General features: G+C 47.1%; 1 protein-coding gene across 1 annotated transcript in view; it reads left to right on the top strand.

Moving 5' to 3' along the window:
- The window catches only part of LOC147623842 (protein SPA1-RELATED 4-like), a 126,061-nt gene that overhangs the window by 39,783 nt on the left and 65,051 nt on the right, over window positions 1–21,227 (top strand). The window contains exons 2-4 of the mRNA XM_086820482.1: window positions 330–1,928; window positions 2,011–2,207; window positions 13,356–13,513. Of these exons, the coding sequence (XP_086676608.1) occupies window positions 635–1,928; window positions 2,011–2,207; window positions 13,356–13,513 (1,649 nt within the window). The 5' untranslated portion in view covers window positions 330–634. The remainder of the gene's footprint in view (window positions 1–329; window positions 1,929–2,010; window positions 2,208–13,355; window positions 13,514–21,227) is intronic.

Genomic DNA, 21,227 nt, shown 5'->3' with positions numbered 1-21,227 from the left:
CCCTGGCCGTTTCTTGTGGGGGAACTTTACGGAATGTCAAGGATTGGGAACGGCGTTCCCCTGTTCCCTAGAGGGGGAATGGCATTCCCCGGAAACTATGTTCTCAACGCAGATGTAGGTGGGTGGAAAGAAGGCTTTGACAAAGATAGTGGAACAATGAAGCTTGTGCCATCATTTGATTGCCTTTTTTTGGGCAACCTCTCTTGATATGGTCGACTGTGTGACATTAGATGAACTAATTTTCTTGTTTGGTACTTGGGCACTACTTTTTGTTTTGGATGAGTGGCAATCTAAAGTTTTCTTTTTCTCAACATTGTTTTGTTTTACAGAAATCGATGTCTCAGATTGGCTTGCCAACTTCTTCATTGGTTTGTATGTTATGCCTAGCTGGTAAATGTACCATGTTCCATAGAGATTTTTGATGTCGGAATTCTGCAGTCATTTGAAATCTCAGCACAAAGATGATGAATGTGTACAATAATCCATTGATCATGAGGCACTTGTGGTGCCTACAGCTTCCTAATGATGGAGATAACAGGAAAATTGTTTGACATCACCTTTGTGACAGCATCGCTCTCTTCTTTAGTGGTCAGTCTTGTTTGAAATCCCTCGCAGGCATGCACACCCTTACTGGATGCCTTCAATGGAGAAATGTGGTGCCGGTCGTGTTTGGAATTCCAAGGCTAATCGCAGCACTAGGATAACAGCTGAGGGTGAATGTGGCGAAGCTGATACTGATTGCACAAAACTCATTTCTGATGTGCAACAGGTATTTCAACATTCAGAAACTTGTGCAGCAGAAGGTTCACGCTCTCGGGGAATGCTTGAAGGCATGGTTGCACACAACATACAACCTGATCAACCTTACAACTCAACATTGAAAGCCTCATCTGTCAATGCTTGCAATATTTCCTCTTGCAAAAGAGATCTCTCAGATAGGATCCCTGACTCAAGGGTTTTTAGTAAGCAGGCTGAGAACTACAGGCAAGAGTTTCGTGAACATCACATACAACAGTGGGTCTCAAAGCACAGCTATATTCACGAAAGTCTACCAAAAGATCATTGGCTTGGTGTGTTTCCTCAACCAAGAGGAGCTGTTGGTGGGCCAGAAACTTCAGGCTCAGTTAAGATACTTGGAAGTGGTCAGGGGTTGGATACTGGCCAACTTGTAGGGCAGCAGCAGTTTTTTCACAAAGATCCTTCCAATGTAGGTTATGTGGAGTCCACTAAGAAGCAGGTTCACTTTGTTTCTAGTGATGCCATTATTGATGACTCAGGCAGTTTGCATGCATCTGAAGGGGTTTCTTTAAGGAAACGAAAACTGGCTGACTTGAAAGCTGGGACAGACCAAGAGTTTCCAAATGAAGCTGTAGCAGCAGAACAGCTAAATGCAGCAGCATTTTCGGAACGATTAGATTTCAGGGACGGAGGTAGTGGGACCGAGGTGACTTTGCGTCAGTGGCTGAGTAGGCCTGGACGTGCCGTGGATTGCTTTGAGTCCTTAAATATATTCAAACAAATTCTGCAATTTGTGGATCTTGCTCACATGCAGGGTGTTGTGCTGAAAAATGTCCGCCCATCGTCATTTCTTCTCTCTTCATTGCATCGGGTCTCTTTTCTAGATTCTGCAAGTTCAAGCTCTAGTTCTGGTTCATCTGAACCATCTACAGGTGCAGCATCTGTCCAAGCTTTTCTTTTGGCAGATACAGCAACTATGAGGGATGAGATTACTTCCCAGAGTGTGGAGAGGAGTTTCTCAATGGCAAACTCGTTAGCACCTCAAAGTCGAGATTCAAAGGAGCACTCTCACACGGCTGGATGGAGGAGTATGATTGATCTGGAGCAGGTACCCATATCCCCAGCTCAAAATGAGACTTCAGCCGACAGCAGAAGACACTATGGCTCTGATTTTGAGGCTTGGGAATCAGGTAGGTAATTACTAGAAACTTGTTAGCTCTTGCTTGTGGTTTGTCCAGTCTGAGAAGCTAAGCTGGTATGCCTTTGGTGCAGGGAAATCAGGAATGCAAGGGAACTCCATGGACTGTTTGCAGAGTCTTTTGAATGATAAGCTGCAACAGAAGGATTGTTTTGCTGTACGCTCTACACGGCTTATGGAGGATACATGGTATACAAGTCCTGAAGAAGTTCAGGATGGGACATGCTCCTACGCGTCAGATATCTACAGTTTAGGAGTTTTGTTCTTTGAGGTACTGAGTTTTATTGCACTTTCTTTGTGCATATTGCATGCATATGCTGCTCATTGTTATTGTTGACTGAAGACCGTTTCAGCAGCAGGTATTCTTCCAAAACCCAGAGGCCACCCTTCCCTCTTTGTTTAGAGGTGCTTCCAACGTGTTGAGATCCCCTCTTACAATGCAGTTGTCGGCTGGAGGAAGGCCTTGTGTAATCTATTTGTGCGTAGATGCTAAGAAAACTCACTTGGTCAGCCTAATTCTAATCAGTGATCTTCTCTGCACTTCAAGTGATGGACACGACGACGTGATGCAGTGCATTAAGGCTGACAGAGATGAAAATCCTGTTTTCAGGATAATACTCTCCATTAACAACTAAAACTCCATTTAATTGAAAAGAAATCATGAAAAGACGCAATCTTGCATAAAGGGTCACATGAAAAGATAAGACCTTTTATGAAGGGCCCTTTTGCAGAAAGACACACCTTTCATCAAGAGTCTTTCATGAAGAGACATCCTTCCATAACTGGACATGACGAAAGGTCACAACTTTTTATGAAGGGACACATGACTTTTGAAAGAGGTGTTTTTTGATGAAGATGTACGTCAACCCTTTTGCCTCAGTAGTTTTATCTCAATGATGACTCAGATTTAGTAAGTATAGTCCTAGGCATCTCTTATCTTTGTAGTGAGGCTAGCTCTTCAACTTCCGGTGGATCCTCGTTCACTGGTTCCAAAGGTTCGGAACCCTTGTAAGCCCTTAGGAGATAGGAGACTAACACGAAAAGCATTGTGAATCCTCCAATGATCGGGTAATGCTAGTCTGAAAGCCACATTGCTGATCTTTTCCAATATTTGGAAAGGTCCATAGTACCTGTTGACAACTTAGGATAAACCTTTTCTTTGCTCTTCTTCTTGCAAAGCCTTGCTTTCTCAAACTTCAACAATACCCAATCACCTTTCTTGTACACCACCACCCTTCTATGCTCTGCAACCTTTTTCTGCTTAGCCCTTGATCTCTCTATGGCTGTCCACGCCTGTGCAAAAGCCGTATCCAAATCTCTGACATACTTATCTGCTCCAAAGATCTCATCCTTAGTCCTTAGAAATGGTGGTAGTATAACTTTGCCATAAACAACCTCGAACGGTGCCTTTCTTGTGGAACTATGCGGTGTATTGTTGTAGGTGAACTCTACTAGTGGAAGATACTTCTCCCACTCTGTTTTCTATTTTGCCACATAGCACTTTACCAAATCCAATATGGCTGAATTTGCTATCTCACTCTTGCCATCCGTCTGTGGATGATACGAGGAAGAAAAATCCAATTTCATCCCCATATTACGAACAATGCTCTCCAACAGTCCATAAAACAGCCCGATACGGAGCCCAAAACAACCCTGAACTCTGCACCAAGACAACCCCAAAACAGAGGCTCAAATCAGCTCTACAAGAGCTCTAAAAAACTCCCCCAGATTCCTCCAAAACATCCCCAAATCTGCCCATGACAAGGCCAAAACTATGAGTGAAGAACAGAAGATGTCAATCACACGTGTGGCTGCTGTGTACAGCCAGCCCTAACTGCTGTACAGCCGAAAGAACTGCCGACTGCTGTACCAGTTGTACAGCCAACGTTCAAGGGAGATGGAGAGATGTTGTACGGCCAGCGCAAGGAGAGAGAGAGAGAGAGAGAGAGAGAGAGCTGTAGTCGGCCAAGAGAGATGAACGCTTTCTGATAAAATCAGCCCCCCTTGCCTTGCTTTAATAGAGCCGACCAACTCTAAAATAGTTGTGCTCTTCCTTTTTGCCCAAAATAGCTGAACTTGCCCAAAAATATCAACTTTATGCTTTTCCCACGCCTATAACCCAAGCTTGCTCTAGGCGCCTTCTTCTGTCCACATATACATGCCCGAAATAATAATAAATCCAGCCCGTCTTTAATGATGTGTGAACACACCAACTTATAAACATTTTAAGTCACTTTATTGATAAATATCCCATGGTGCTCATGCTGCATAGCCATCTTTCAGGCCAAACTTTGCCAATTAATGCTTCAGCTTTGTTTTGTGGAAAATCCCCATTCACACCTTGGCTCCACTCAGTGTGTGAAACACTGGTCAAGATTGGTGAAGGGACCAAATGGTGACATCACCTTTGAGAGCCGAAGGTTGCAACATGCCGAGAAACACTTGCAGGTTTATGAGAAAGAACTTCTCACCGCAATTCATGTCCTTACTTCATGGAAGCTTTATTTGCTTTGGACTGATTTCATGGTGAAGACGGATCATCAAAGTTTGAGACATTTTTCCAACCCAAACTAAGCTTTCCAAGAAGCATATGAGGTGGGCAAAATTTTTGTCCATGTTTTGTTTCAAGATTATTCATACACCTGGTAAGAAGAGTGTGGTTGTAGATGCTCTATCTAGGAAACCCCACGTACATTCAGTGATCATTGCACAAAAGTTTGAGTTCAACATTGTCTACCTCGGCGGTTGGATCGGGAGGAGTTGAGGGATCGTCCTGCTGGCCCACCGAGGATGATGATGAAGTCGGTGAACGCGATCGGCGCGCTCGCTGTGACTTCGTGGATCCCTCGCGCTGGTGTTGGTGCTGTTGTTGCATGGCTTCCATTTGTGATCGCATTGATGCCATACCGTCGAAAAGGGCCCTTTGCAAGTCCTCCATCTGTTGTTGAAGAGTGGTCATCCGCAAGGCCTCCATCTGAGGATCGGCGGGTGGCACGTTGTCGTGCGAAGTCGACATCTGAAGAACTCAGAGAGAGTACTGAGGTGAAGCAGGAAAGGTGTACCCGAAATGTAGGATGGAAGTAAGAGCTGCTGGAGAGGCAGTAACGGGATCCTCGTACTCGAAGTCGGGGTCCTCCACTTCCTCGGGATCGTCCTCGGAGGTTACTTCGTCTGCTTCCACTTCTTCGTTTGGTTCCGCCAAAGAGCTGGGCACCGGAGATAATGGAGTATAATCGAGGACGAAGATCTCGAAGTAGAATGTTGCAGGAGGGCGCGTGGAGGAGATATTGCGGAGGCCATCCACACTGCACTCTGGAAGAAAGTGTGCCAACTAAGGGTACCGTGACAGAAAGTACTCGAAATGAGCAAGGTGCAGTGGCTCGTAGGTGAGGAAAATAGTCCAGATCGCCCAAGTGTCGGGTTCGGTTACATGCGGGCTGCTGACATGTATGCGGTACACCTCTGAAGCCGGGGCTACTGGGATAGGAGAGTCCGGGAGACTTGGAATCCACCTAGCATCGGCAGAAAGTGGCACCGGTTCCGGAGTGGGGGCACGAGGAGGGCTGTGTTCGGGAAGGAGAGCCTTGGGGATCTCGTCGATGTCACTCAGGTAGGAGATGTGCATGTAGGGCTCCTCCGAAAAATTGTCCATGAAGCATGCACGTGGATGGCGAGAGCGCACACGCAGTGTGGCGTGGGCACAGCCGGGAGAGAGAATGAAGGAATGTGCAGTTGGTGGCATCATGACAGTCGCGGGGGGGGGGGGGGGGGGGGGGGGGTCGCCAACGGAAGGGGGGGGGGGCGCTTCACACTTGCGTTGAATCGCCAACGGAAGAGGGGGAAAGGGGGGGGGGGGGGGGGGGGGGGGGCGCTTCACACTCGCGCACACGTTAAAACAAAAAAAAAAATTGATTAGAGGCTCAAATGCCACGTAGCGTGCCAATTTTTATTTATTTATTTATTTTTAAATGGCTTAAAGGTGGCGGTGGCTTGGATCACGTATCGGACCGGAAGAGGGGGTGCGTTGCTTCGAAAGGGCGCCGCCAGCTACTATGCGAAGAGGGGGAGGGCGGTCGAGATTCAGTGGCGAGGGGGGCTCAGGGCCGGTAGCTGCACGAAGCGAGCAAGGGGCTCACAGCCGGTAGCGAACGAAGCAAGGAGGGGGGGGGTGCTCTATACTCAGCAGAGAGGGGGGGGGGGGTGCTCTATACTCAGCAGAGAGGGGGGGGGTTCCTGACATGCAGCGAACGACTACCACCACCGACAGCAGGGAGGGGGGTAATCCAGGTATGCAGCAAGGGTTCCCTCTCTGAAACACACACGGTGCGTGTGTATGGATGCGGATTTTTTTTTTAAAACATCACCATGGGCAAAGATTTACGCCAAGTCCACCATCGCTCTGTTGCTTCCATACAACACCGAGAAGAGGGGTGGACGAGGGAGTGCCGCGGAGAGGGTGAGGGCTTCACAACCCACGGGTAGGAAAAAATTTTGCTCTAATACCAATGTGAGGATTATGTTGTTAATCCCTCATATTGAATTACTACTTAAGTACTTAACTTAGAGAACAAGAGACTTCAGAAGAACACTTGAGAGAAGATTGAATTGAATTGATTAAACTGAGTACAATAGGTCTCTTATATAGGAGATGAAGAGACACATTTGAAGAGGCATGTCCTTTGATGAAAGGACATGACCATAGACGAAAGGATACAGCTTTAGGCTAAGGGATGTGTCTATTCGATGTAGAGGCACAACCTTTCATCAAGGGATACAACCATTCGTCGAAGGGATGTGGCTATTCGATGAAGAGGTACATCCTTTGGCGAAGAGTCGCAACCAGTCGAGGGTAGGAGTTCCCTTGGCTGGTTACTCTTTGCATCTGCAACAGGAATCAACAATGAAGAGAGGATCTAATACATACATACGTCACAATCGTGACACACTTGCACAGAAAACACTTCAACACCTTTGAGGACCTGGAAAAGGAAAACAAACAGGGGGAGCTAGAGTGCTCCTGCAAATAGTACATGAACACCAATTGGCCCCAAATCGCAGTGGCGCCCCTTGCGGTATTTCTTGAATTTATTCAAATTTGAGTACAAAGTACAACTTGTAGAATTCTCCACCAACAGGATCCCTTGAAGTTTCACCTAGGTCTTCCAAATGAGTGCTTAGCAAGCCTTACCCCATGTCTTCTTCATCAAGAGCCCTTCTCAAAGCCTTAACCCTTGATCTTTGTCTTAAAAAACCTTCAAGTTAAGTGCTCGAGGGCCTCGTACACACTCAAGGCTCAAGTCTGGCTAGCTGGCACCTCTCATGGCGCCCTTGCTTTCTTGCAAGTCTACCTTGGATGCGTCCCATGTTCCAAGTCCTAACACTTCCTAGCGAGCACTTTTCATAGCACCCTTGCTCACACAGGGTTGGCACTAGAGAGCACTTCTAACCCACCCAAAATATCGTGACCCAAGACAAAGAGAAAGCAGCCCAAGATACAAACTGATCTGCAGCTTTTTCCTTCCAAGAGTGCGCGCGTTCGTGTTTGGGAATCATAGCCTCATGCTCCCACTCTATCCATAGCGGCTCATGCCTCTGAAACAATCCCAAAAACTCTTCTTTCCAAGCTTCATGTCACCAGAGCTTTCCTGACACAGCTTTCTTGCTCTCAACCACTATCTCCTTCGTCACAGCCTCCATCGTGGCCTTCCCATGGAGTGTCTTTTGAACCAAACACTGAAGCACTCCAGACGAATAGGTTTTCGTCTCCATAAAGGCTCGCGTTGCAGTCCTCTGTGCGCCTCCACCACCCTTCCCCTTAATAAGGAGGCGCCTCAGCCCGCTTTTCTCAAAAAGCAAAACTAAAAGCAATAGCCAAAAAGCGCAGCCTCCCAAAGATATTATTATTTTAAATCATCAAAGGTTATAAAACCTTATAAACTTAAATCCTTTTGTCCCAAAGGTTATAAAACCTTTATACTTGAATTCTTTTTATGCCCTTCACACTTGGGGCTGTCCACACATGGGTTTCCTTCTCAATTCCAAACTAATGCCATTCACACTGTCCATTCTGTCCTCGTGCCCACCTGCATATTGTCCAGAGAAAAACACAGGGTCGTAACATACCCCCCTCTTGAAAAATAGCAAGCGTCCTCGATTGCACTCAATGGCACAGTAAGGCATCCTATGAGCAAAGACTCCCCATATGACAAAAGCAATGGCCCTCAAGTGCATCTGGGTGATGAAAAAAAAAAATCATCTTGCACAATATGGCCACACTGTCACGTCAAAGTGACAAACAACTCTTGCTTGTTTCTTCAGAACTTGCAGCAAAAGTCTAAAACCAAGTGGAAGCACGTAACATGTGTTAGCCAAAAACAGAACCATGCATCATTCTACAGATGACACACATATGCATGACACATATATGCATTTGCAAACAATATGCTCCTCAAAATGCTCTACCTACTCTAAAGTAACAGTCTAAGGGGTGCTCGCAAGCCTTACGCCCATGGGCATCTCGTAGGACCCACGACTGGTGGTACAACCTGAGCATATCAAAGCTCTCAATGCATCCAAACAATACATCCACTAAGTACTTCCCACATATGTCTCGGTTGCACTCAAAGGAACGGAGAACATTATTGCGCCACACTCAGGCGTAGAAGGTTTGGAATGATGGAACACCACACATATCCGAATGGGCGATACGGTCTTCTCAAAAAGATGTCCCTTCCACCGGAAGGGAGCGGAACAAATTGTAATCCACTGGAAGCCCCAAGATCCTGGGGGCCCACCAGGGGACTCTGGCGGGAGAGTCCTCACCGGGGAAGCGGTGATGGTCATCTCTACCGGCTCCGAGAATCTATGGATCAGTTGGCAAACGGAACACATCGGTTGCCTCCGCTCTGGGTCGGGCGCCGTTGAGGCCGGCCCAACCGTCATACTCTTCTTCGCCCGGGCGGCGGGAACGCTATGGAGAGGTGGAGGGAGGGGGGTGCTGGCTTGGAGGAAGAGGACGAGGCAGAGGGAACTGTTGCAGGGGGGAAAGTCAGAGGAGGGGGAGGGAGGAGGAGGAGGGGGGTGGGGAGGCGGAGAGGAAGGAGAAGGGAGTGGTTGGGGGTGATCCGTAGGCTGCTGAGGGGGCCTTGTCGGGACTTTAGTGTAGTTAGCTGGCCTCACTAGGATCTGAGAACCGGAGGAGGAATCTCGGGGGAAAAACAGCCTCCATACCGGAGGGGTCGGGTGGGGACACTCTTCGTGACCGGCTTGGGGGGGGGGTCTGCCACCCTCCGACGGCAGGCAGTAGGGTCATCCACGGCCGGGTCTTGGTGCTCCGTTGTTTGAGAGCCTGTCCCTCATGAGGACATAGGGAACCACCGGAGGCGGTCTCCTGGCGTGTCGTCGGGGGCAAGCTCTGGCGAGGTGGCCCATCTGCATGCAAGTAAAACACTGACCTGGGAGGCCTGAGTACTCCACTCACTGGATGATGGGGTCGCCCCGAAGACATGGTATAGATATGACGTGAGACAGTGTCTCTAGCGAGGCAATACAAATGTGAAGGGATGGAATCTCGGCCGCCCGTACAAGAGATGAGGTAGCGGGGGGGGGGATTCCATCACTCTTGACCGGTCACCGGGAGAAGAGGAATGTATTCCTTCCTATGGCCTGGAAAGTAGATTGTCACTGGGAAGCACGACATGCCAACTAGTGGGTCGGAAGTGGAGTCGAAGCCATGCTGCCATCGTGCAAAGAAGGCATGGTGGGCCGTACGCAATGCAACAGGGCTCAATTTCATGACTTGATTTGACGTCGTTGGCGAGTCGAACTCAACCTGATAGTAGCCACGTCCTAGAGGATGAATGTCTGTGATCTTTGCATGCCACTGATGAGGCTCGCCTGCAAAAGATCTCTGAGTTGTCCGCGTGTTGGGCGGCTATTGACAATCCTACATACCAGAGTGGAGGCCTCTAGTGATGCAACAGTGTAGTGAGAAGTTGAAGATTCGCTTCCGAAAAGGATAAGCAAAAGTAACTGCGGCCTTGGTCGGAAATGACAGAGCGGCTGGCATGGAGTCCTCCTAGGGGGGATAGGACCAGAGAATGCCAAAACTTGCCACCGATAAAACTAACCCCGAGAGCTCTAAGCACCAAACTAGGGAGAAGAGGGGGGTTTGAGTTGGGTGAAGCGTGGAAGGAGAGGGCTGAAAAGGCTGCGAAAAAGGGGGAGTAAGGGCGATGGGCAGGCACAAACAAGAGAAAGAGGCGGCGCCGAGGAGGTGGACAGGAGGGTGGGGCAACGTGAGAGGAAGAAAAAAGGGGGGGGGGGGGGGGGGGGGGGGGGGGGGAGGCACCACGGGGTTTGGGGGGGGGGCGCGAAGGGATGGGTAGAGGTGGGACTTAGGTGGGTGCCACAGGGGGAGGCGGAAAGGAGGACGGGGGCGAGGGCTGCAGGCAAAGGGGGAGAACAAGGGCAGAGCAGGTGAGGCGGGGGGAAAGTGAAGGGGGGGGGGGGGTCGAGCAGAGGCAATGGTGAGGAAGGGTGCTCGGGGCATGGGGGAGAGCTGTTGGATTTGCACGACTTTTCTTCTTGGGCTGTCTTGGGAATATCCCAATTGAGAATGGCTTGTATCTTTTCAGGATTGAGGCTAGTACCTGACGAGCTAATGATGTATCCCAAGTCATGTATTTCCAGTACTCCAAACTCACTCTTCTTGGCATTGATAAACAACTCATTGTCCTACAAGAGTTTGAAAACTTTTGCCACATCTTGCTCATGTTGCTTTGTAGTCCCTAAGAAGATAAGGATAACATCTAGCGCATTTACAAGTGAGATCTCAAAAAACTTGATACATCATCTTGTTAAACGTCATTGGTGGAACTCTCGTTATTACAGCAAAGCATTCCATAGAGAAGGCACACCTGTACGACACCTCCCTGCTTGAAAAGGTCTTCTCCATCTCTATCATGGATCCCACAACCCTTTCCCAAACAGCAGTAGGGCTGTACCAAACCTCATGTCCCTTCCTATAGTCACAGCTTGCATGTAACCTCGAGAAGACTAGAACCTGTTCACATGAATCCAAAGACATGCTTTCCACACGAAACCAAAGACCTGTATGTGATAAACCATAGACGTGTATCCATAAATCATAGGCTTGTTTCCTCGATACCAAAGTCCAGTTTCTTCTCGAAAGACCAATGTCCTGTTTCCATGACAGATAAATCCACATATGCACCATCCAATGTGCCAAAAACCTAGAGAGAGAAAGATAGAGGATGTGTCAAGCCATCCCTGAATACACATAAGTCCAAGATGAAGAGCAACAACACATCTCTTCCAAGAACATGATCCTGTGCATCTTAACTTGATCCTCTGTGTCCCAATCCTGTAAACAAGGCTTGCAATCCACGACGAGAGAGAGAGAGTCAAGCATGCTGTTCAGCCCTTGCGTCTCTATGGTCTCCTGCAGTCCTTCTGGATGCCTGATTGGCTGTAGAGAGTCTCCCGCCTTGCGCCCGTTGCTGGCCGAAGCCCATACGTGCCATACGTGCAACTACCTGGCGAGGAGAGCCTTCACCTGATACCCGCCTGACTGCCCTGACTGGCTGTAGCCCACCTCGCGCCCGGTAGCTGACTGTAGCCCGCCTGGTGGTAGCTCATACGCGCAGCAGCCGCCCTGGAGCCCATGTGCGCAGCACCCTGTAGCCCATGCAGCAGTCACCCTGTAGCTGCCTAGTCACCTACCTGGTATCCATATGCGCAACCTGCCTGGCGCCCTCTGCTGGCTGCAGCCCGCCTGGCTGTAGCCCATGTGCAGCCTGCCTGCTGGCGCTGCTTGCTGGCTGCAGCCCATGCGCACAGTAGTGCCCTCCTGAAACCCATGCACAACAGCACCTGCCGGTTGTAGACCATGCGCACAGCAGCCTGTAATAGCCCATGCACAACAGCACCCGGGTCTTCCACATGTACGCGCAGCAGCCTCCACTCCATACGGTGACCTGCCCAACGATGCTCACCACCCGCCACTCGCTGCTGATCACACGGCGACCACCTCAAAGGGATACGCCATGCTGAATATTCCATGCGCCACCCTTCACCTTATAAAGAGACAATTCGCTTTCTCTAAAAATGCCAAAAGCGATGAGCAAAAACGCATGCCTCCAATAATAATAATAATATTATTTTTAAGTCATCAAAGGTTATTAAACCTTATAACTTTTAAAATCCTTTATGTTCCCTTTCACACTTGGGCTGGCCACACTTATGAATTTCCTTTCATATCCAACTGATGCTTGTTCACACTGTCCATCCCGTGCCCGTGCCCACCTGCTTGTTGTCCAGAGGGAAAAACACAGGGTCGTAACAGGTGCATACTATCTGAACTACTGGATCTTGAGGATCTTGTCACACCCTAAAAGAGGGGAAGCAATGAAATCCCGCTGGAGTGTTGCCTTCTGAATGTGAAACTCAAACTGTTGAGCTGTCCTGCTGAGCTTTCTGAGTGGTGTGTATGTAGACCAGGTGTAAACCATCCACATCTAGATGATAAGGAACCAAGGTGCAGCTCATTTGTTTTGCCAATTGCGGAGAGATGGCATCCTCAGAGTTGCCCATGTCGAAGAGGACAATGAACTGCTGTCCCCTTGCAGTGCCATAGGCACGGATGAGAGCCTTCTTCTATCCCTCCGCCTCACCCTCCTGCATATCATGGAATACCACTGGTGGCACCGAATCCAAATCGGGCAATAGCTGATCGGCATTAGAGGCTGATGGCGGAGGTGTGGATGGGGCTGCTACGGTCGCTATTGCGGAAGGGGATGCCTTGGGAGTGAAACTCAGTGCAATCTTTCTTCCCGTGGCCCACAGTGTGTCAGAAGAAACAACGGTTCTTTGCCTTGAACCGTGTCTGTTCATCCGACTGGAGGTAAGGCTGGAGGTAACCTCCAGTGATACCCTCCTTGCTTTTTTCCAGTGACAATTTTTTCTTTTTCCTGTAGGAGGATGTCCCCTAACCTAGCAAACTTTGTGATGTTAGAATGTAAAGACACGTATGTGATTGACTGTGTCTCATGATCATGAGAAGTACCAACCTGTTACACAAAATACAAAAAATGATCAGACTGCCAATTCCAGCCCAAGTTGCAAATGATCGCTGTTGTGATGCTGTCCAAGGGCAAACATTGGCTGCCAAGTTTTTCTCCTCAATCTTTTGAACATATTTTTATATGCTTTCCCTTTTAAGTTTTTTAAAATTGAGTTAAAATAATCCTATTTAGATAATCATAATCAAAAATAGTTTTTTTGGTTGCCTGTACTGCATTTCTATCGAACATGAAGATGTGTCAACTTTGTGAAGGTCATGCGTGCTGTTTTGTTTTGAAGGCAAATGGTAACACACAACAGCTTTTCTTTGTGACAGCTTTTTTGCCCTTTTAGCTCTTGGGAGGAACACTCAAGGTTAATGTTAGATCTTCGCCATAGAATACTACCACCTCACTTGCTTTCCGATCGGCCCAAAGAAGCTGCATTTTGTCTCTGGCTGCTTCATCCAGAGCCAGTTTCGCGGCCCAAAACCAGGTATAACTATTATCTCAATAATTTGGAGTTGGCTGTGATGAACTCAATAATTTGGAGTTGGTTGTGATGAATGCTCATATATCATAACAAGCACCGTTTTTCAAAAAATGTGACACACATTGTATTACCTGTGTCTAATAGGGTTTTTGGCCTTGTTTAGATGTTAATGAGTCTCTCTCTCCACACATTGTATTACCTGAGTCTAGTGGGCCATTTTGGCCTTTTGTAGACGTAAGTAGGGACGCAGTGTCTATGAGATCAAACACCTGAGTCATCACTTATTGTACTCTATACCTGGCATAGTAGGATCTAGACTTTTCGTCTTGTATAATCTTAGAGTCTGAGATCTTAGCTTTCAGTTTTCAGTTTTAGTTTACTCTTGCTTTTTCTTTTTCATCCATGACGAGATTTCATGAACACTGTATATATATCATTTTGGTTTCATAGACCCTTTGGGTCTTTTGAAAATGTTAATATAACTTTCTTTCTTTCTTCTCTCTCTCTCTCTCTCACACACACACACACACACACACCAGCCCACACCACAAGCGCACATGCCACACCCTACCTCGGTCATCCTCTTTTAACATTGCCAATGTCACTTGGCCTGTTAAAGTTGCATAAGGGTCGGGCTAAGGACCATGTGGCATGGGGATCTTTGTGCCAACCATTTTGCACATGGGCATAGCACCTTGGCCCCCATTCTTGCAGATCTCTTTTATAGGGCCTTGTGTGAGGCCCCCCCCCCCCCCCCCCCCCCTCCTGGACCACCAACACTATTGTCCCCATCCATAAAGTAGGAGACTCCACTGAACCCAATAACTATTGGACCATCATGATAGGCCATACAATGGCCAAGATATATGGGGCAGCTTAGATAGGGCCAAGCATGCTTTAGGAGGGATTACTTTACTCTCGATCATATATGTACTCTTCATGCCATTATAGAGGAGACGAGGGCACAGAAGCAAAAGGTACATTGCGGTTTCATGCATTTTTGGAAGGTCCTCGCTCCTGACTTGTAGATTGCCTTCAGGCACTTGAGTTGCCATCGGACATGATATGGGGAGTGATGGCCTTATACAAGGCCCTGACTGGCAAGGTTGGGGCACCAGGAGGGCTCTCAAGGACTATCAGTAGCACGATTGGGGTCAAACAAGGCTGCCCACTCTCGCATGATGAGAGGATAGCCTGGCTTGCTTGGAGAGGTAGTGCTTGCAGGCCCACTTCCAGGAGCCTCTCACCAAGTCTTGGCCTTTCGACACTGGTGTGCTCGGTAGTGATATACGGTGCCTCTTTTTGGGGGAACGATCTAGCAGAGGAGGATTGGAGGGAGATGGAGAAACTACAGGTGATGATGCTCTTACGCATGATCTGGAGGAAGCTATAAGTGCCGCATGAGATTATTTGGGCTGAGTTAGGAGTCTCCTCCACAGTTACAGATGCACTTTTTCAGACCATCACCTACCATCACGTGTACACTTTGGATGCGGCCTGCCTACCTTGAATCTTCCATACAGCTTACAGAAGAGAGATAGACCTGATCTTGGTGTTTAGCCAGTTGAGAGTATCATCACACCGTCACACCGTCTATGGGTTGAGTCTGGCAGAGCAAAGGGCATCTTCTGAGAAGCATGGATATGCAGGGTATGCACGACCAGGGAAGTGGAGACAAAGGAACACTTTTTGTGTAGATGCTCACTATATAATGAGATTACCGGGAGGTCTCGTCGCCTTTTTCGAGATGGATTCGGCCCCCTCTCATGGGTCATGCAGTATGCGGATCAATGTTGCTTGGGTATGTACCTACTGGAGCTCGGTTATTATCAGGACACCTTGCTCACACACAATGTCCAAGAGGTCACAACCAGCGGGATTATACAAACTTCTTTAGTGTGCCTCAGCTTACCATAGAGGAGGCCACAAAAGCCCCACATGGACAAAGGGATTACACATTCCATCGCTATGCTAGAGCGCGTGATCCTCTGGCCCCATGGACCTGTGGAGTCATTGAGATAGAGCCCGAAACGACCCCGCCCCAACAGATCTAGACCTTCCATCCATCAGTTGCAAATCCATGACATGTAGGGTGTGCATGATCGAGGAATTGGAGAGAGAGGAACGCTTTGTGTGTGGATGTCCTCCTTATAATGAGATTTGCGAGAGATTTCATTGTCTCTTCCAGATGGATTTGGCCCTCTCATGGGGTACGCAGTACGCAGATCAATGATGATTGGGTATCTACCTAATGGAGCTCCGTAGTCATCGGGACACCTGCTTAGACAACACCCAGGGTCGGAGCCAATGGGGTGCTCCTCTTAGAAGAAAGGAGGACTCTTAAGAAATCTAAGAAAGGAGGACTCTTAAGAAAGGAAGACTCTTAAGAAATCTAAGAAGAGAAAGAAGAAGTTGGGAAAGATTCAAGACATTGAAGAATGAGGAAAGAAGAGAAAGGGGAAATAAGAGGGGAGAAGAAGAGACAGGGAGAAGAGAATAGAGGAAGAAGAGAAGCTCGTGGTGGCTGTTCTTGGGCAATAGAGGGCGACAAACAGGTAGCATGAAGGGGTGAAAAGAGGCGAAATGTTGCAGATTTGGCCAGCGAACGATAGGTAGCGTGAAGGGGCTAAAAGAGACGAAATGTTGCCAGCGACGAACGCACAGGATTGGTATTTGTTTCAACATGTTTTGCCATAGAAAAACGTATCAGGCGTTTCAGTTGCTCGAAATGCGCTTTTTTTTTTGTGAATGATTATCACATCCTCCTCTGTAATGGAGGAGGGTGGTATTGGATGAGGATATAACATGGCTAGTTTGGTTAATCACATTGAACATTGTACATGTAGGACTCACGCAATACATGGGTCCTGTTCTTTGGGTAGCTAGTTGTTTTCCTTTCATGTTTTGCTGGCATACAATTACTCATAATTCACATGTATTAATTTTGGTCTCATAGACCCTTTGGGTCTTTCATCGACCTATGCGAGACATTATGGGATGAGTCTATCTTAGCCGCTTCCCATAGCCTACCATTTTTCCAGTTCCACACTTTTATCAGATATGCCTTTTTTTGGCAGTTGTATCAGGCCACTAGTTCCTCTTTGGCCACATGTTATAGCTAGTTTTTTTTCAGTTTATGCTTTTCATTTTCAACTCGGGACATTTAGTTTCCTTGAGTTTTGGATATATTGGTACTTTTGTCTCATAGGCCACTTTGGCCTCTTGCAGATGTTAATATATCTTTCTTCTCTCTCTCTCTCTAGTTTCACACCAGCCTAGCGTGGATCTCGTAGGAGAAGCCAAGTCTCACATAGTCAGCTATGTGGATCTCACAAGCACTCCTAGTCTCACACTATGCCGGATGCTCCTAGAGAGCTTTGCTCATCTAGTCTTCAAACTGAAGTTGAAACATTTTTACAACATCACTTTCTAACACATACCTTCCTTTTGGATTCTCCTTCAAAGTACTTGTATTAAGTGAAGTATTCGATGAAGAGCCTTCAGCTGATTCTACATTTGAATTTTATCAATGGTTCTGCACCCATTTGTGTGTATGTGATAGATTTATGTTGACAATTAACTGTCCCTCCCTGTATTCAGCCTTAGTATATGAGTAGGAATGGAGGGAAACAGTAACCTGCTGTAATACTGTGTTTGGAATGCTGAGAGAGTGATACACTTTGTATGCAGCCCTGTATGCAGTAACTACCCAATGGGGAACAAAGAAAGAGTTTTTGACAAGCTGTCCCTCTTCTCGTCTTTGTGCGCAGCCTTGGAAAAGCCAAGAATAGAAATGATGGAGTATCCCTCTGGTTCAGTTTAGAAAGAAGGGAAGGAGAGATACTTGTGGTGCATTCTAGCCAGCGAGCATATAGATGTCTTGCATTCTGCCTCTATGTGAGAGAGAGAGAGAGCTTCAATCACTTCAGTCGGTTGGCGTGTAAGAGAGAAAATATTGAACTCTTTTGGCCGAGAGAGTGATTTGCTTTCGCTTGGTCTGTTGTGAGATGGAGCAATAATCGGACGTTTTTGTGTAGCCGGTTCAGCCCAATCGGTGAGAGAAGAGAAAATAGCATCGCATCATTAAGCCCGTCGGTGAGAGAACCCGTCAATCGTTGGCCAGCCATCCTTCTTTCCTCCACGTCGACTACCATACTATAAGCGTGTGAGGGCTCTAGAAGTTACCCGCTTGGCCATTGATGTCCTTTTTATTTATTTAATTCTAAAATACCACTAGCCTTTGTAAATGACACCAGTCCTTCTATACAAATGATTTAAAAGTTTCGGTGTCCCTTGGGGTGTTCACACCCATTTTTAATGTGGGTGTGAACACTCCACCTTATGAAATGTAACTAAGCATTAGACATGGTTTTTGAACCTTTCAACGGCCAGTTTTGGTGCCTGCAAAAGCCCATCGCAAATCAACAAAAGCAAAGGCATCCACACAGTCTCGTAGCCAGTAGTTCTTGGCGTCCCTAGCACTAAGCGCTACGAGACTGACCATAGGCAAGCATGCAGGATGCGAAAACAAGTCATGTATCTAGTAAATCTTTTATGTTCGTACATACACAAAGTGAAGTGCATATGCAAATATACATTGGAAATCCCTCGTTCTAAAGCCATGTATCTCACCCAGGGATCTAGTCGTACTAGATGACCCGAGCTGCAGTGTTCCCAGTCATACTGGCCACACCCCCAGTCCTACTAGTCACACTAGCACTGCGAGACGTACTAGTGATCATATCAGCAAAGTTCTCATCCCTCTGGAAATATCAGTCCATGTCGTAGGACTACTGATCATATCAACTAAGCCCAAATAGTGGACATTACGAGGGTGATTCGCCAGTCAAATTGGTGTCCAAATGCATAGAGAGATGAAGGCAATGAAGGTGTTAGGGTTAGGGTTTGGAGATGCTGCAAACAAGCGTGGAGAGCAACAGAGAGGGAGAACACGACTTCAGTATTATGCTTGATTGAAAAGTGAAGTACAATAGCCACATAATAGTGACCCTAAAGATATGTGTTCACTTGTCCGGCCATAAAATGTGCCGGGTGGACCAAAACACCTATAAACTGAATATAAGTGAAACTAGGCTAAACTGGGGGAAAAAACCTCCACTAACTGAAGTAAAAAGTGCCCCAGTAATCTACTGATGATCACTAGCACTCCTCTGGGTGCATACACAGCGTAAAACCCAACAAACCCCCTTGGAGTGATATGTGATCACTGTACATCATCCACCAAAAGGAAACAAATTCAAAGCACTGCGGAATGCTTCAAATTTCGGACGTGGTAATGCCTTGGTGAAGATGTCTGCCACATTCTGATCTGTAGGACAGTAGATTAGACTGATATCTCCTGCCTGGAGTCTTTTCCCGAACAAAATGATAGTGAATCTCAATGTGTTTCGTGCGAGCATGAAACACAGGATTCCTGGCCACAGCAATGGCACTCTGACTATCAGTATAGATAGGTGTAGGCTCCTCCACTGAAATATCCATATCAGTCATGAGACGACGCAGCCAAACACACTCAACAGTAGTAGTGTAGGCTGCTCTGTACTCTGCCTCACAAGACGAAGTGGCCACTGTGGTCTGTTTCTTGCTTAGCCAAGAAATGCATGAAGAGCCAAGAAAGAAACAATTTCCACTAGTGGAATGTCTGGTATCAAAATCACCAGCCCAATCTGAATCACTGTACGTATAACTGCATGTCACCCCCCCCCCCCCCCCAGGATAAAGCAATCCAAGAGACAAGGTACCCTGCAAATAACGGAATACACGCTTCACAGCTTGCCAATGTGACAACGGCGGGCTGTGCATAAATCTGCTCAACTGAGAGACTGCATACTGAATATCTGGCCTTGTATTACACAAGTAAATGAGGCACCCAACAGCCTGAGCATATGTAGTGGCATCAAAGGAAATACTGTCATCTTGTAGTGACAGTTTCATCCCAGGCTCCATCGGAGTACTAATAGGCTTGCAATCCTGAAATTTAAACTTCTCCAGAAGTTTAGCAACATACCGTGATTGCAACAACCCAATGCCTCTGTTATCCTGCACAAACTGTATGCCCAAATAGTAATGTACAAGCCCCAAGTCAGACATGTCAAATGTCTGTTGCAGTATCTCCTTAAAAGCTGCAATTTTGTCATCATTTGATCCCATGAGCAAGAGATCATCCACATAAAGACTGATGACCAGCAGATCTGTCTCTTCTTTCTTTACATACAGAGTGGCTTCTGATGGACTGTTCACAAATCCCTGAGTGAGTAGAAAAGCATCTATTTTTGCATACCAAGCTCGTGGAGCTTGTTTCAAACCATACAAGGCCTTTTTCAGCCTGCAAACTTTCCCCTCATGACCATGTTCTGCAAATCCCATGGGCTGAAATACATAAACTTTCTCCTCGAGGTCCCCATGTAGGAATGCAGTCTTTATGTCCAACTGGTGAACAACCCAACCACGATGTGCAGCCAATGGAATGACACACCTAAGTGTCGACATACGGGATGTAGGAGCAAATGTCTCCTCATAATCAATGCCCTTCTTCTGTGCATAGCCCTTTGCAACTAGACGGGCTTTGTACCTGTCAATGGATCCATCTGCATGTCTTTTCAACTTATAGACCCACTTAGTACCAATTGCTTTCTTGCCTTTGGGCAGATCAACCAAATCCCATGTTTGATTCCTTTTAATAGAATCAAGCTCATCGTGCATGGCTTTGTTCCAATGCACATTATCTCGTGCATCCACAAATGAATCAGGCTCATCATCATCCTGTAAACTGGCTGCCATAACCAGATTCAAATCCATGATGTGTGCATGCTCATTGGTTTTTGTCTCCCTACGAGTACGACCAGCAAGAGGACCCTCTAAATGGCTGTCCTGTAATGTCCTCAAATACCATCTAGGTATGTGTCTGACCTATGGCATCCACAACTGGCTTCACCCAATGAAGCTTCCCTACGTCCTCCATGAGGTCCAAGCAGTGTGCAGCACATGGAGTCCACACAATGGATGGTAACTTTGCCTCAATCATCTCTCCCATGCTCTTGCAGTTGGACGCATTGACCGTAATGACTTGCACCACATTCTCTGGGCCAATATCAATAATAGCCCGCCTGATGTGCTGGAAGATGAATGCTGTAGTGATCCTCTGCATCCACTGCACGCAAGAAATATGTGCCCATGCAACTAGAAACAAGGATGTTGATGATATGTCTTCTCCGCACATCACTCCATCCATCTGAAATGAATCTACAACCATGCTTCTTCCAAGATGATCTTATTGGCTCTAGTGAATTCTCTATGTGCTGTTTCTCATCCTCTAGCATGGTTGTCCGCATCTTCTGGTAGTCTAATCCAGTCTAGTTCTCACATGGACCTACATCGGAGATGGCTTTAATCATTCTCTTCCACTGATCTTTGCGAAGGACATTGAAAGAGATATTGCACTCAATGAGAGTGCGCTCTATCTCTATCTTTGCCTTCCGCTGCCTCTCCTTCACCCATGAGGATTGGTTCAATGTACCACGTAGAGTGGTCTGATGGTGTCGTCCTGCACTACCACTTGCAATATTCTCCACATGAGACTGTCCATCATCTACTCTAGCCCTCTTTCGGCTAGGACGTGCACCTGAATCTGTGGATGGCCCTTCCACTGAGCCTGACTGTTACCATAGTTTTTTTCATACTCGTATGGAAAATATTC

This window comes from Cibotium barometz, chromosome 26 (genome assembly GCF_041138505.1).
Source record: "Cibotium barometz isolate CiBa-2024 chromosome 26, ASM4113850v1, whole genome shotgun sequence".
Taxonomy (NCBI): domain Eukaryota; kingdom Viridiplantae; phylum Streptophyta; class Polypodiopsida; order Cyatheales; family Cibotiaceae; genus Cibotium; species Cibotium barometz.
This window is presented reverse-complemented; position numbering and strand designations above follow the sequence as displayed.